The 13,764-nt window shown below is 35.1% G+C and overlaps 1 protein-coding gene and 8 non-coding genes across 10 annotated transcripts in view; 7 read left to right on the top strand and 2 right to left on the bottom strand.

Annotated features, from left to right (window-relative positions):
• Positions 1–120: 120 nt before the first annotated feature.
• Positions 121–192, top strand: trnaq-cug (transfer RNA glutamine (anticodon CUG)). Its single transcript has one exon. It is a non-coding gene; the product is annotated as a tRNA-Gln (tRNA).
• Positions 193–942: 750 nt separating this feature from the next.
• On the top strand, positions 943–1,014 carry trnaq-uug (transfer RNA glutamine (anticodon UUG)). The gene has a single exon. It is a non-coding gene; the product is annotated as a tRNA-Gln (tRNA).
• A 738-nt stretch (positions 1,015–1,752) lies between these two features.
• On the bottom strand, positions 1,753–1,824 carry trnaq-cug (transfer RNA glutamine (anticodon CUG)). Its single transcript has one exon. It is a non-coding gene; the product is annotated as a tRNA-Gln (tRNA).
• Positions 1,825–2,370: 546 nt separating this feature from the next.
• Positions 2,371–2,442, top strand: trnaq-cug (transfer RNA glutamine (anticodon CUG)). Its single transcript has one exon. It is a non-coding gene; the product is annotated as a tRNA-Gln (tRNA).
• A 749-nt stretch (positions 2,443–3,191) lies between these two features.
• On the top strand, positions 3,192–3,263 carry trnaq-uug (transfer RNA glutamine (anticodon UUG)). The gene has a single exon. It is a non-coding gene; the product is annotated as a tRNA-Gln (tRNA).
• A 3,030-nt stretch (positions 3,264–6,293) lies between these two features.
• On the top strand, positions 6,294–6,365 carry trnaq-cug (transfer RNA glutamine (anticodon CUG)). The gene has a single exon. It is a non-coding gene; the product is annotated as a tRNA-Gln (tRNA).
• A 1,055-nt stretch (positions 6,366–7,420) lies between these two features.
• trnaq-cug (transfer RNA glutamine (anticodon CUG)) lies at positions 7,421–7,492 on the top strand. The gene has a single exon. It is a non-coding gene; the product is annotated as a tRNA-Gln (tRNA).
• Positions 7,493–8,370: 878 nt separating this feature from the next.
• On the bottom strand, positions 8,371–8,442 carry trnaq-cug (transfer RNA glutamine (anticodon CUG)). Its single transcript has one exon. It is a non-coding gene; the product is annotated as a tRNA-Gln (tRNA).
• A 534-nt stretch (positions 8,443–8,976) lies between these two features.
• Positions 8,977–13,764, top strand: part of LOC148088021 (junction-mediating and -regulatory protein-like) — a 14,943-nt gene continuing 10,155 nt past the window's right edge. For both annotated transcript variants that reach the window (XM_087794092.1, XM_087794083.1), the window contains exons 1-2: positions 8,977–10,141; positions 13,464–13,637. In XM_087794092.1, coding sequence (XP_087650218.1) covers positions 9,359–10,141; positions 13,464–13,637 — 957 coding nt within the window. In that variant the 5' untranslated portion in view covers positions 8,977–9,358. The remainder of the gene's footprint in view (positions 10,142–13,463; positions 13,638–13,764) is intronic.

Raw genomic sequence — 13,764 nt, 5'->3', positions numbered from 1 at the left:
TCATGCCATGGAATTGTGAGTGAATGATACTTTAAACAATTAATATTTTCATTATCATTTAATACACATAATATAAGCAGATGTCATGTGACTCATACCTACGTGACTGCTGTGCTATCAGGTTCTATGGTGTAATGGTTAGCACTCAGGACTCTGAATCCTGCGATCCGAGTTCAAATCTCGGTAGAACCTTCTTTTGTTCTTCAATTGACAATCATTTTTGGCCAAAACATCTTTCTCTTTTTTAAGCAACTTTTTTTTGGGGATGATTGATCAACATAATAAATAAAATCTAATCAAAAATAAGCTGCATTTGCAGTTAAATAGTTCAGACTTATGACCCACATTAAGTCACATGACTTTATTGTTTTTAATATGAATAATAATCTCAAACAAATATGAATAGATTTGAGAATCTACTCATAAACCACTGTATTCAAAAGCTTCATATGCATCTTATATTGTGTTGGTTGTGAGTTGAAAAACTAAACAGTACAATGAAAAAAAAGTATTTTATGATCAAGTCATTGTCAGACAACTATGATGTTCATGTGATAAAACAATAGTTTTATCACATGAACAACAATCAGACGCTTGGTTTGAAATTCAGTCCAACACATATTTACACACATGATGTGACCCAAACCTGGAAAACATTACTTTAATCAAATAAACAGTTTATATTTAAAAAAAAACTAAAAAACACAACTATACCTTATTTTAAGTGCATTTGTTGGTTTATTGTTTGGACTTGATTTTGAACTGAAAAGTTGACCAATGACGTCACGTGATACAAGAAGATGTCATGTGACTCATACACTCCCAACATGTCAAGTGCATTTATTATTATGTAATTTAAGATTAGAGATTTCAAACTTCCCCTAAAAGTTGACCAACAATCTCACGTGATGAGGTGCACCTATGTTTTTGTCATTTTAATCAGGTTCTATGGTGTAATGGTTAGCACTCTGGACTTTGAATCCAGTGATCCGAGTTCAAATCTCGGTAGAGCCTTCATTTATTTATCAAAACCTACTTGATGAACTAACCAACTCAGAAAAGACTCAAGGATGGAGGATTTCTCTCTATTCAATTACAAAAATGTTGCTGCAAATTATTTTTTATTGAAATTATTCTTTTTAAATGAAGCAATTTTGCTTTATTGAAAAATAAGTTTTTATTGGAGCAAATCTTTTGACTGAAACAAATGTTTGTTTTTTTTTCATTGAATAGAAAAAACAAAAATGTACCTATTTTCAAGTGCATTTATTATTATATAGTTTGAGTTTAGAGATTTTAAACTTCCCTTGAAGGTTGACCAATGACATCATGTGATAAAACATTGATTTAAGTAACGTTTTAATTGAATTTTCTACTAAAAGATTTAGTTTGTCAAGTATGTTTCATAAAATAAATGAAGGTTCTACAGAGATTTGAGCTCGGATCGCTGGATTCAGAGTCCAGAGTGATAACCATTACACCATAGAACCTGATCACTGAAGAGAAACACAGGTAAGAGTCACATGACAGATGTTATCCACTCAAAATGATTCATGATTTGATATAAAAAAGTGCTTCAACAAAAATGTTTTTATCCAAAAGTTGTTTTGATTAAAAATAAATGACTTTATTAACAAATAGTGTTTTAACACTTTTTAATTTGAAGCAACATTTCTGGTTTGGTCACTGGAGTCCAGAGTTCTAACTGTTACACCTCCAACCATCAGCTGTTATATGTTTCTGGACTGAAGAAGGTTCTACCGAGATTTGAACTCGGATCGCTGGATTCAGAGTCCAGAGTGCTAACCATTACACCATAGAACCACGTCAACAGCTGATCCAGGTGTGAGGAAGATCCATGAACCTGCTTTTACTATCACGAAATGAATTATGAATGAATTATGAATGAATTATGAATAAATTATGAATGAATCATGAATAATGAATGAATGATCTACTTGACATGAAGAAGTTAAAACGTATAAACTACAACACATGATTACCTTTACTTGAGTAAATACATTTAAAAACGTGTTGCTAAATGAAAATAAAGATAATTTGATATTGTTTGTATGTTTTTATTGAGAGTTTCTCTGTAGCTTTGTTGACTGTCAATCATGCACCAAAGAATCAAAGTTTCTACCGAGATTTAAACAGTCAGTAAATAGTAAATAGTCTGTCACGTGACTTCCCCCCCAATATCTGACAGCCACTGGTCAGCTGATGTGATGGTAGTACAGCGAGTGTGACGTCATGCCATGGAATTGTGAGTGAATGATACTTTAAACATTAATATTTTCATTATCATTTAATACACGTAATATAAGCAGATGTCATGTGACTCATACCTACGTGACTGCTGTGCTATCAGGTTCTATGGTGTAATGGTTAGCACTCAGGACTCTGAATCCTGCGATCCGAGTTCAAATCTCGGTAGGACCTTCTTTTATTCTTCAATTGACAATCATTTTTGGCCAAAACATCTTTCTCTTTTTTAAGCAACTTTTTTTGGGGGTTGATTGATCAACATAATAAATAAAATCTAATCAAAAATAAGCTGCATTTGCAGTTAAATAGTTCAGACTTATGACCCACATAGAGTCACATGACTTTATTGTTTTTAATATGAATAATTATCTCAAACAAATATGAATAGATTTGAGAATCTACTCATAAACCACTGTATTCAAAAGCTTCATATGCATCTTATATTGTGTTGGTTGTGAGTTGAAAAACTAAACAGTACAATGAAAAAAAAGTATTTGATGATCAAGTCATTGTCAGACAACTATGATGTTCATGTGATAAAACAATAGTTTTATCACATGAACAACAATCAGACGCTTGGTTTGAAATTCAGTCCAGCACATATTTACACACATGATGTGACCCGAACCTGGAAAACATTACTTTAATCAAATAAACAGTTTATATTTAAAGAAAACTAAAAAACACAACTATACCTTATTTTAAGTGCATTTGTTGGTTTATTGTTTGGACTTGATTTCGAACTGAAAAGTTGACCAATGACGTCACGTGATACAAGAAGATGTCATGTGACTGATACACTCCCAACATGTCAAGTGCATTTATTATTATGTAATTTAAGATTAGAGATTTCAAATTTCCCCTAAAAGTTGACCAACAATCTCACGTGATGAGCTGCACCTATGTTTTTGTCATTTTAATCAGGTTCTATGGTGTAATGGTTATCACTCTGGACTTTGAATCTAGTGATCCGAGTTCTAATCTCGGTAGAACCTTCTTTTATTTATCAAAACCTACTTAATGAACTAACCAACTCAGAAAAGACTCAAGGATGGAGGATTTCTCTCTATTCAATTACAAAAATGTTGCTGCAAATTATTTTTTATTGAAATTATTCTTTTTGAATGAAGCAATTTTCCTTTATTGAAAAATAAGTTTTTTATTGGAGCAAATTTTTTGACTGAAACAAATGTTTGTTTTTTTTTCATTGAATAGAAAAAACAAAAATGTACCTATTTTCAAGTGCATTTATTATTATATAGTTTGAGTTTAGAGATTTTAAACTTCCCTTAAAGGTTGACCAATGACATCATGTGATAAAACATTGATTTAAGTAACGTTTTAATTGAATTTTCTTCTAAAAGATTTAGTTTGTCAAGTATGTTTCATAAAATAAATGAAGGTTCTACAGAGATTTGAGCTCGGATCGCTGGATTCAGAGTCCAGAGTGCTAACCATTACACCATAGAACCTGACTGACTGAGAGATACACAGGTAAGAGTCACATGACAGATGTGATTCACTCAAAATGATTCATGATTTGATTTAAAAAACTGCTTCAAAAAAAAAAGTTTTAATCCAAAAGTTGTTTTGATTAAAAAAAAAATACTTTATTAAAAAAAAAATAGAGTGGGGGCACAAGGTGCACAAAACATTTTTTTAGTAAATACACTGCTTTTCAAGTGTGTTTGTGGTTTTATTTCTTAAAGTTGATTGAATTATGTTCTATCTAGATAACCAGTATCTGGTTACAGTAAAGAAGCAAAGGATCCACCAACATTATTTATTATTTATCTTGGAATTCAGAGTCCAGATTGAAAACCATGAAACCCTGGAACAACTAAAAACCTCCTAAGTGAGAGTAAAAAAACCTGCTGAGCTGGTACATGAACATCTTCATAGATCTAGTGTTGGATCTACAGGCAGAGATCTGTACAAAACCCCCCATTTCATGATGAGGATCTGAGTTAGTTTGTCAAGTAAGTTTTATAAATAAAAGAAGGTTCTACCGAGATTTGAACTCGGATCGCTGGATTCAGAGTCATAACCATTACACCATAGAACCAGTGTTAACTGGTAAGAGTCGTCGTCTACTATTGTTTTATCACATGAACATCACAGTTGACTTGATCATCAAATACTTTGATTTTTCCCTCATTGTACTGTTTAGTTTTTCAACTCACAACCAACACAATATAAGATGCATATGAAGCTTTTGAATACAGTGGTTTATGAGGAGATTCTCAAATATATTCATATTTGTTTGAGATTATTATTCATATTAAAAATGATGGTTTGATCTTCAATTCTACAATAAAGTCCTTCTTCTTCTGGGCGCAGTTTCAGTGTATCTGCCAATCAAATTAGGTCTCAATCTGATGTGTGGAGTCCCTCAAGGTTCTGTTCTGGGTCCTTTATTGTTTTTGCTGTACTTGATTCCCCTCGGTAAAATCAGAGATTTCCTGATGTTTCTTACCATATTTTTGCTGATGACATCCAGCTCTACTTCTCTTTTGATCCAAGTGAGCCCCAGAGGCTGAACAGCTTAGTCAATTGTTTGCTAGAAATCAAACAATGAGTGAAAACACTTTGCAGCTAAATGTGGACAAAACTAATACCCTAGTTATTGCTCCTGATGATAAGGTTCCAGGGTTGAGTCAGTACTTGGGTGGCTTAGGTCAGTCTGTCAAACTAAGCCTGAGAAACCTGGGTGTTGTATTTGATAAAGACATGTATCTTGTTCAACACTGCAGAAAACTGACCAGAAACTGTTTCCTTCAACTGAGAAAAGTCTCTAAACTTAGGAAAATGTTACCACAACATGATCTGAAGCTTCTAATCCATGTGTTTATGTCTTCTTGTCTGGACTATTGTAACAATTTGTTTTCACGTCTTAACAAGAAGGAGCTGTCTCGTCTGCAGTTGATTCAGAACTCTGCAGTGAGAATTCTGACCCGCTCAAGTAGAAGAACTCACATTTCTCCGATCCTTAAAACTCTTCACTAGCTTCCAGTTTCTTTCAGGATCATCTTTAAAATTCTGGTTTCTACTTTCAGATCTATTCATGGTCAGGCTCCTCATTACATCAGTGATCTGATCCAGACTTACACCCCAGCTCGGGCTCTGAGGTCTGTGGATCAGAATCTACTGATGGTTCCTGAACACAGTCCAGTAGATGATCTACTGACTCCTTCAAGAAACATCTTAAGAGGTTTTTATTCGTTCAGGCTTTTCCCTTATTTTCTGTGTTGTTCTCAGTGTTATCTTACCTTTTAAGCATATATTTTATTGAGTATTGTTTTGATTGTTTAAGCGCTTTGTGACCCTGGTCTGGAAAAGTGCTCTATAAATATAAATTACTTACTTACTTACCTTTGTGGGTCATAAGTCTAAACTATTGAATTGAAAATGCATCTTATTTTTGAGTAGATTTTATTTATTTAGTTGATCAGTCGACAGAAAAGATATTTTATCATTCTTAAAAAATATGTTGGTTTAAAAAACAAAAATTAATTTTGTTTAATTGAAGCAACTTTTTTTGTATTGAATTCGTAAGACTCACTTACACAACACACTTAAAATGGCCTAGACGAGATAATATTAATCAAAGAAAACAGTTTGTATTTTTAAAAACACACACAAATGTACTTCATTTCAAGTGTATTTATTATTATGTTGTGTAAGTTTAGAGATTCTAAACTTTTGCTTTTAATGAAGAACTGTTTTAGTGTTCATGTCAGGAGATGTCTGTCTTAGTTATTCAATCACAATAAAGTTCCTTCAATTTAAAATAAAAAAAGTTTTCAAAACTCTCTTATTTATATGAAGCAATGTATTTCTAATCAAAACCTTTAAATCAAATATTTTTGATTGATTTATATATTTTTTAATTGAATAATAAAGACACAAATGTACTTCATCTTGACTGTATTTGTTATTATATTGTTTGGCTTTAAGAAAGTTAACCAGAGATCATGTGATACAAAAGATGTCATGTGACCTATAACCTACATTCCTCTTCATCAGGTTCTATGGTGTAATGGTTAGCATTCTGGACTCTGAATCCAGCGATCCGAGTTCAAATCTCGGTAGAACCTTCTTTTATTTACGAAACTTTTGACAAACTTGGATTTTTAAAAAAGGATGGATCTTTGTCCAGAGCTGAGATCGAAGGTGCTCTAAAGATGGTGATATATCAGGGGAGAAAATAACATTTACTTACCAACTTATAATACCAATAAGTTGGTAAGTAAATGTACAAGTAGGTTAGTAAGTATGTATGTCGAAAGTATGTAAGTTAATGGGTAAGTAACTAGTCAAGTATTAAAGTGTTCAAGTATTCAAGTCAACTTGTATTCAAGAAAAAATAGTATTTGAGTATTCAAGTATTCAAGAAAACTAGTATTCAAGTGTTCAAGTATAGTCAAGTATGGTCAAGTATTTAAGTGTTCAAGTACTCATATGGTCAAGTAAACAAGTGGTCAAGTGTTCAAGTATTCAAGAAAACTAGTATTCAAGTAGTCAAGTATACGAGTATTTAAGTATTAAACTATTTAAGTGTTCAAGTGTATCAAGCAATCCTGTATTCAAGTAGTCAAGTTTTCGAGTATTCAAATACTCAAGTATATATACTGTATATAGTATATGTATGTATACAGTATATATATATATATATATATATATATATATATATATATATATATATATATATATATATATATATATATATTTTATTTTGTAGAAAAGTTATTCATATGAAACCCTTGAAGAATCTGAAAATTGTTATCATTATGTTGAATAATATTTATCCTCATTTCAACCTGTTTTACTTGACTACTTGACTAGAATCAATTAATACTTGACCACTTGTTTACTTGACCACATGAGTACTTCAACACTTGAATACTTGACTATATTTGACAATACTTGAACACTTGAATACTAGTTTTCTTGAATACTTGAATACTCGAATACTAGTTTTCTTGAATACAAGTTGACTTGAATACTTGAACACTTTAATAATTGACTAGTTACTTATCTATTAACTTACATGCTTTTGACATACATACTTACTAACCTACTTGTACATTTACTTACCAACTTAATCGCACACTTCCTCGATCACTTTAATACGTTTTTGTCATTTTAATCTAGTTCTATGGTGTAATGGTTAGCACTCTGGACTCTGAATCCAGTGATCTGAGTTCAAATCTTGGTAGGACCTTCTTTTCTTCTATTTATGAAACTTTTGACAAACTTAGATTTTTACCAACTTTAAAAAAAAATTTAATTGAATTTTTCGATTTAGTTTGTGAAGTAAGTTTCATAAATAAAAGAAGGTTCTACAAAGATTTGAACAGAGATTGATGGATTCCCATCCAGAGTGATAACCATTACACCATAGAAAATCATTGAAATAAAAAATGGAGGTACAAGTCATATGACATCTTATTGTATCACAAGAGGGGAAGTTTGAAGTCTCTTATCTTAAACTATATAATAATAAATGCACCTGAAATTAGGCAAATTTGTGTTTTTATTATTTAAAAAAACAAACATTTATTTCAGTCAAAAGAAAATGTGCTACAATCAAGAAATTTCAATCAAAGAAGGTTTTTTTCAATAAAAGAATATTGCTTCATTCAAAAAGAATAATTTCAATAAAACATAAATTTGCAGAAGATTTTTGGAATTGAATAGAGAGAGAGATCCCTTCATCCTTGTGTCTGTTCTATATTGATAACCAGTATCTGGTTACAGTAAAGAAGCAAAGGATCCACCGAAGATTATTTATTATTTATCTTGGAATTCACAGTCCAGATTGAAAACCATGAAAACCTGGAACAATGAAAAACCTCCTAGGTGAGAGTAAAAAAACCTGCTGAGCTGGTACATCAACATCTTCATAGTAAGTATGTACTTTTTATTTATAGAGCGCTTTTCTAGACCAGGGTCACAAAGCGCTTAAACAATAATAACAATACTCAAAAAAAATTAAAATGCACAAGATTTGTTCCTACAGGCTGAGCTCTGGACAAAAACCCCCATTTCTTGATGTGGATCTGAGTTAGTTTGTCAAGTAAATTCCAGAAATTAAAAGTCAGGTCCTACCGAGATTTGAACTCGGATCGCAGGATTCAGAGTCCTGAGTGCTAACCATTACACCATAGAACCGGTGGTGGTGTGGAGGTGACACTTCCGGTTCTGACTGCGGTTGCTGATTTGAAAAAATATATATTTTCTGGATTTATGATAAAAGTACAAGCGTCAACTGCTTACATAATTCTGGGATTAAAGTTAAATTTATATAATATTTTTTCCACTGGCCTTATTAAAAAGTTGTTTTATTTTATTTTATGGATTAATGCGTAGTCTCTCTGAAGTGCACGTAATAAATTAACCGAGATTATTCTTTTCCGGCAATTTATAAATTATAAATAAAGTAGTTTATGGGGAAAAAAAAGGAATTATTTCACTGAACCTTTGATAGCTTTTTATCAAAACGGTTATTTTTTTTAATCTATTCTTAATCAGTAAAACAAATCATGAAAACCGAACAGTTTTTATAAAATAAAACAATAACAGTTTTGAAAATCTACTTTTATTTTGATTTTGTTTTTGTTTAATCCTTGAACTTGACTCTCGTATTTCCCACAGCCCCTGAATGCACCGTCGCTGTTTTTTGCGTATGTGGTCCTGCAGGACGACGCAAACAGAGTGCAGTGTTTACAGTCTGAGCCCCAGCCATCCCATGATAAGTCAGAGCTGTATTGACGATACATTTATTTCTATTTAAGAAAAAAGGTTTTGGAGGATGCATGACGCGTTCTGGGGATCCTCGCCGCACTTGGTCTGGATCCGAGTCATGGATGCTGTGGCAGGGATTCTCTGACAGGCAGGTCTGACACGCATGTTATTCACGGTAAAAAAAAAAAGAAGCGTGTTTATCGTGTGAACATTTAAGATCGTGATACGGATGACGCTGCAAACGCAAACAATTCTGGATGATCCTCGAGATCGAAGCGTGTTTTGATGCAGAAAAAAACCCCACGTCTGTCACATCCTGACTGTGTGGAGTTGTTGTGCAGAGATGTCGTTCACCATGGAGGAGCACTTGGAGTCCGGCTGGGTGTCCGTCCGCCCCAACGCCTTCGAGGAGAAGGAGAAGCACAAATTCGTCTTCATCGTGGCCTGGAATGAGGTGGAGGGTAAATTTGCCATCACTTGCCACGACAGGACAGTGCAGAGGAGGAGTCTGGGTAGCAAGGATGTTGGGACGAGCAGCCAAAATGGGGACAAAACAAAATGGCCTGAAAGTCCCATCAGGGATAAAGTATTGAGGAGTCCCAGCAGGGGGGCCAGAGAGGCTAAACCCTACTCCAAACAGAGCCCGGTCAGGATTAAAACTGTCCTGAGGCCTGCGCCCCCTCCCGCTGGTCCTCCTGAGGAGCCGCCGGAAGAGGATCAGCATCCTTTGGGGGACAGCTGGAGTCTGGAGGAACTGGACCTGAGTAAAGAGGACTGCAGTTGGGCAGGACTTTTCTCTTTCCAGGACCTCCGGGCGGTGCACCAGCAGTTGTGTGCGGTCAACTCGGAGCTGGATCCATGTCTCCCGGTGTTCCCCGAGGAGCCCACGGGGATGTGGAGCGTCCTGTTCGGGTCGGCGGACGTGCCCCAGTCAGAGATGGACGCCCTGTGCAGCGGCCTGCAGGTCTACCTGGGTCACGCCCTGGACACCTGCGGGTGGAAGATCCTGTCCCAGGTTCTGTTCACGGAAAACGATGACCCGGACGAGTACTACGAGAGCCTGAGTGAACTCAAGCATTCTGGGTACGAGGAGGTGCTGAGCCGAGAGACGACGCTCCTGCAGGAGGTGAGCAAACACTGACAGTATAAATGTGTCATGAGCACAGAATTACTGCAACGGACCAGGAGGCAGTTTCAACTTAAAACTAGGTCAAACGCTGCAGGAGGCTGGAAAGATACATATTTAAAACAGTGTCTAAACTAGGATTTCCTTAAGTTAAAGTTACAATTATTTCATTTTTCATGTTTATTTATTTATCTTCAGAAACATATAATTTTGAGTTTAATTCAGTTGTATTATACATTTGTTTTATTTTAATTTAAGTAACATCTTTCACAATGTTTAACACATATTTATACTAAAAATGAATCAACTCATCTTTGTCATTTACATATGTTGTTTAATGTAGCTCGACTCAATTAAGATTTAAATCAGAAATGGTCCCATAGTGGTTCATGTATAGATACATAGAAAGATGGACTTTATTAATCCCTCTTAAGATCTCACAGCAGATAATAAAGAGACAGAAGTTTTATAAAAACAAGAACAAGAACAAAGTGCAAAGAAAAGTGCAAAAAGATGACAAAGTGCAAATATAAAGAGCACAGATCAAAGGAAGTTAGACAAAGACCTAAAAGGATACAAACATGTATCTTCTGTATGGTTTAAAACAACACTAGTTTAGCTTGAAATTATAATATTCCAATGCAAAATCTCCTTTAATTCACATGATTTATGTGATTTAATTTACAAAAACGTAGTTTGAACTGTTAGGATGATGAACTGTATCAAAAAGAAGATTGATTGAGAAAGATTGTGTTGGAACTTTCCTGCTGACACCTTGGCTCCTGCGAAGGTTTGAGTGAGAGATAAGACCTAAATGTTATTTATGCTTCTATACTTATTTAATAAAGATAATTATAATAAACCGGGCCCCACAGACATGAGGAAAACTTTTTTTTCCTGTTATTACTTACTGAGATATTTATGTTTTGAAAACAATTGTATTTTCTCATTAAAATTAGGCTTTGAAATTTTTCAGTCAAGTTTACTAAGAAATAAACCTGAAATTGTGAAGATGCTAAATGCTACTTCTATGAGGGACTTTCTTTACAAGTTGGAATTGTTCGTAATCTTGATAAAAATGAATATAAAGTGTACATTTTTTTGGGACTCATGTCAGTTTTTTAACAAACAAAAGGCACCAGTTTCATTGATTACTAATGATAGAATAATTGATCTTATTATTGCTGTCACACAAACATTGATGAACTGACTCTTACATAAACACACGTAGTATAAATACATATATGTGTCACGTGGATCGATGGGAGATTGATTTAGTGAGGAGAGAATCCAGTTAAAGGCCGGAATAAATGGGGAAAAAAACCACAGCGACTCTGTTTTCCGCGTGTCATGATCTCTGTCAGAGCTAATCCTGGAATGATGCTAATAATGACGGAGCACTGACACTCATAGTCTAACTACACATTTATTACATCTTCATTACTTGCAAACTGGTTTCATTTTTTAAATTGTAATACTCTAAGTTACGATACTCAGTTAAATATTTACATTTACAGGAAATACTTTTCATTTGGTTGATTCTGTGTCTCAGTTTGAAAGATCGCCTGCGACTAGAGAAACCAGAGACAGGAAGCAGCAGCGACCGCACGTCGCATCCTGAATATCCAGCAAAACCACTGAATGTTATTTAGCTGTTTACTGATAAAAGTGCCTCGTCAGCGATGGAGCGGCTGCTCTTCATTTAAATAAAGTTACCGGCTCTTCAAACACACATTGTCCTATCGATCCTTCGACTCCATTTCAGGGTTGAGTTAATGGCTATTTCAGTACTTGCTGCTGGCCTGGAGGAATTTTTCAGTCTGGCGTGTGTTTATCGATCTTATTCCCAGCAGCAAGTCGGACTCTCTTTGCCGACTGTGTGCGTTTGCACTTTAATAGTCTTGCACGTCACAGTTCACACAGCGGTTCTGTTTGTCTTTTCAGACTACAACAATTACACTTCTATACCTGGGCGGCAGTTTTATTGTTCTTTCCATGTTTTTCGGGGGAACTTGGGTTTCCTCCCGCAGTCCAAAATCCTACAGCTATATTATTATATAGGCCATCGTTATTGTTCCAGTGACTGTCCCCCGAAGGATCTGTGATACTTTTCACCCAATGATTCATGGAGAAAAGCACTGCAAAATGAATAAAACGATGAAGTTCTGGCATGTCTGTAACAGTAATAGTTCAGAGGTCTTCCTGGTTACTTCTGGTGACCTTGATAGGAACGTAATACTCAAATTGGGTCATCAAATACACCATAAATGTAAGTAAGTAAGTAAGTAATGGTTATTTCACAACGCGCTTTAACAATCAAAAACAATACACAGTTAAAATGTATACTATAAAAGGCCAAGACACATAAGACAAACACAAGAGCCGATGAAGAGTTTTAAGGAAGGGAGAAATGTGAGTTCTTCTACTAGAGCCGGTCAGAATTCTTGCTGCAGAGTTTTGTTTTAACTGCAGGAGAGAAAGATGCTTCTTGTTTAGACATGAAAATAAACTGTTACAATAGTCTAAACGAAAAGACACAAAACGCATGGATACACATTGTTTGTAACTCAAGAACCAGTTAAAGCCAGAACATTTATCATTACATTAGTAGTCAGCAGAAGTAAATAACATACATTTAATAAATAACTTGACAACTAAGACATTGTATTTGAAACACCTTAGTTCCCTAATTTGGAAATGAAGGTAAAAATACATGTGGATATATTCATTTTGATTCTAGGCATTTCCAGTTCATTCATTCATTCATTGTCTACCGCTATATCCCGGGGTCGGGGTCGCTGGTAGACTGGAGCCCGTCCCAGTATCATAGGGCGAGAGGCAGGGGACACCCTGGACAGGACGCACGTTCTATATTCTCCATTTTATGTTGTTGATTTTTTTCTTATTTTAAAATTGAGCATAGTTTTAGATCAAATGCACCAAGTATTCAGCCTGACTCTATTATAGCCCTTCTATTTATGCATACTTTGACTCTACCCATAATGCACTGCAGCAGTTCAAGCTCTTGCAAAAGCTGATCTTGATTGAGCATGTTCAATAAAACCATGTCCTCCCTTGACACACAAATACTATAGTAACACCGACTTTATTTTAGTAAATACTAAATGTGTGTGTGTGTGAAGGAGCCTAAGAGATATGGGGGCGCAGTATTAGGGGCCTGAGCAGAGAGATGAGGGTCTACAGTGGTGGGGGTCTGCAGTGGTAAGGGCCTGAGAGATGGGATGGAAGGGGTCTGAGAAGAAAGGAACTTTGTCCGCTAGCTAATTTGATTTTTCAAATTGTAACCCTTTCTTTCGTGCAGCTGCTGGAGAAGCACAAGAGCATGGACAGCATGGTGGACTTGTTGGACTGGTACGAGAAGGAGGACCAGGCATACCACTGTCTGCTGGAGGCGTCAACACAACTTTATCAGTACCTGCTGCAGCCCTTCAGAGACATGAGGGAGCTGGCCATGCTGCGCCGGCAACAGATCAAGGTAACGTTCTTCCCCGTACTTTAAAATGCCTTTTTGAACTAAGAACTGCTGTTAAATATATAAAAAAAATGTATGTTTATTCTTGTTATTAAAGTGCATTCTTTTAATAAACCAGTTCAGGGACGCT

The sequence above is a fragment of the Callionymus lyra genome, chromosome 1 (genome assembly GCF_982586985.1).
Source record: "Callionymus lyra chromosome 1, fCalLyr1.hap1.1, whole genome shotgun sequence".
NCBI classification, from domain to species: domain Eukaryota; kingdom Metazoa; phylum Chordata; class Actinopteri; order Syngnathiformes; family Callionymidae; genus Callionymus; species Callionymus lyra.
This window is presented reverse-complemented; position numbering and strand designations above follow the sequence as displayed.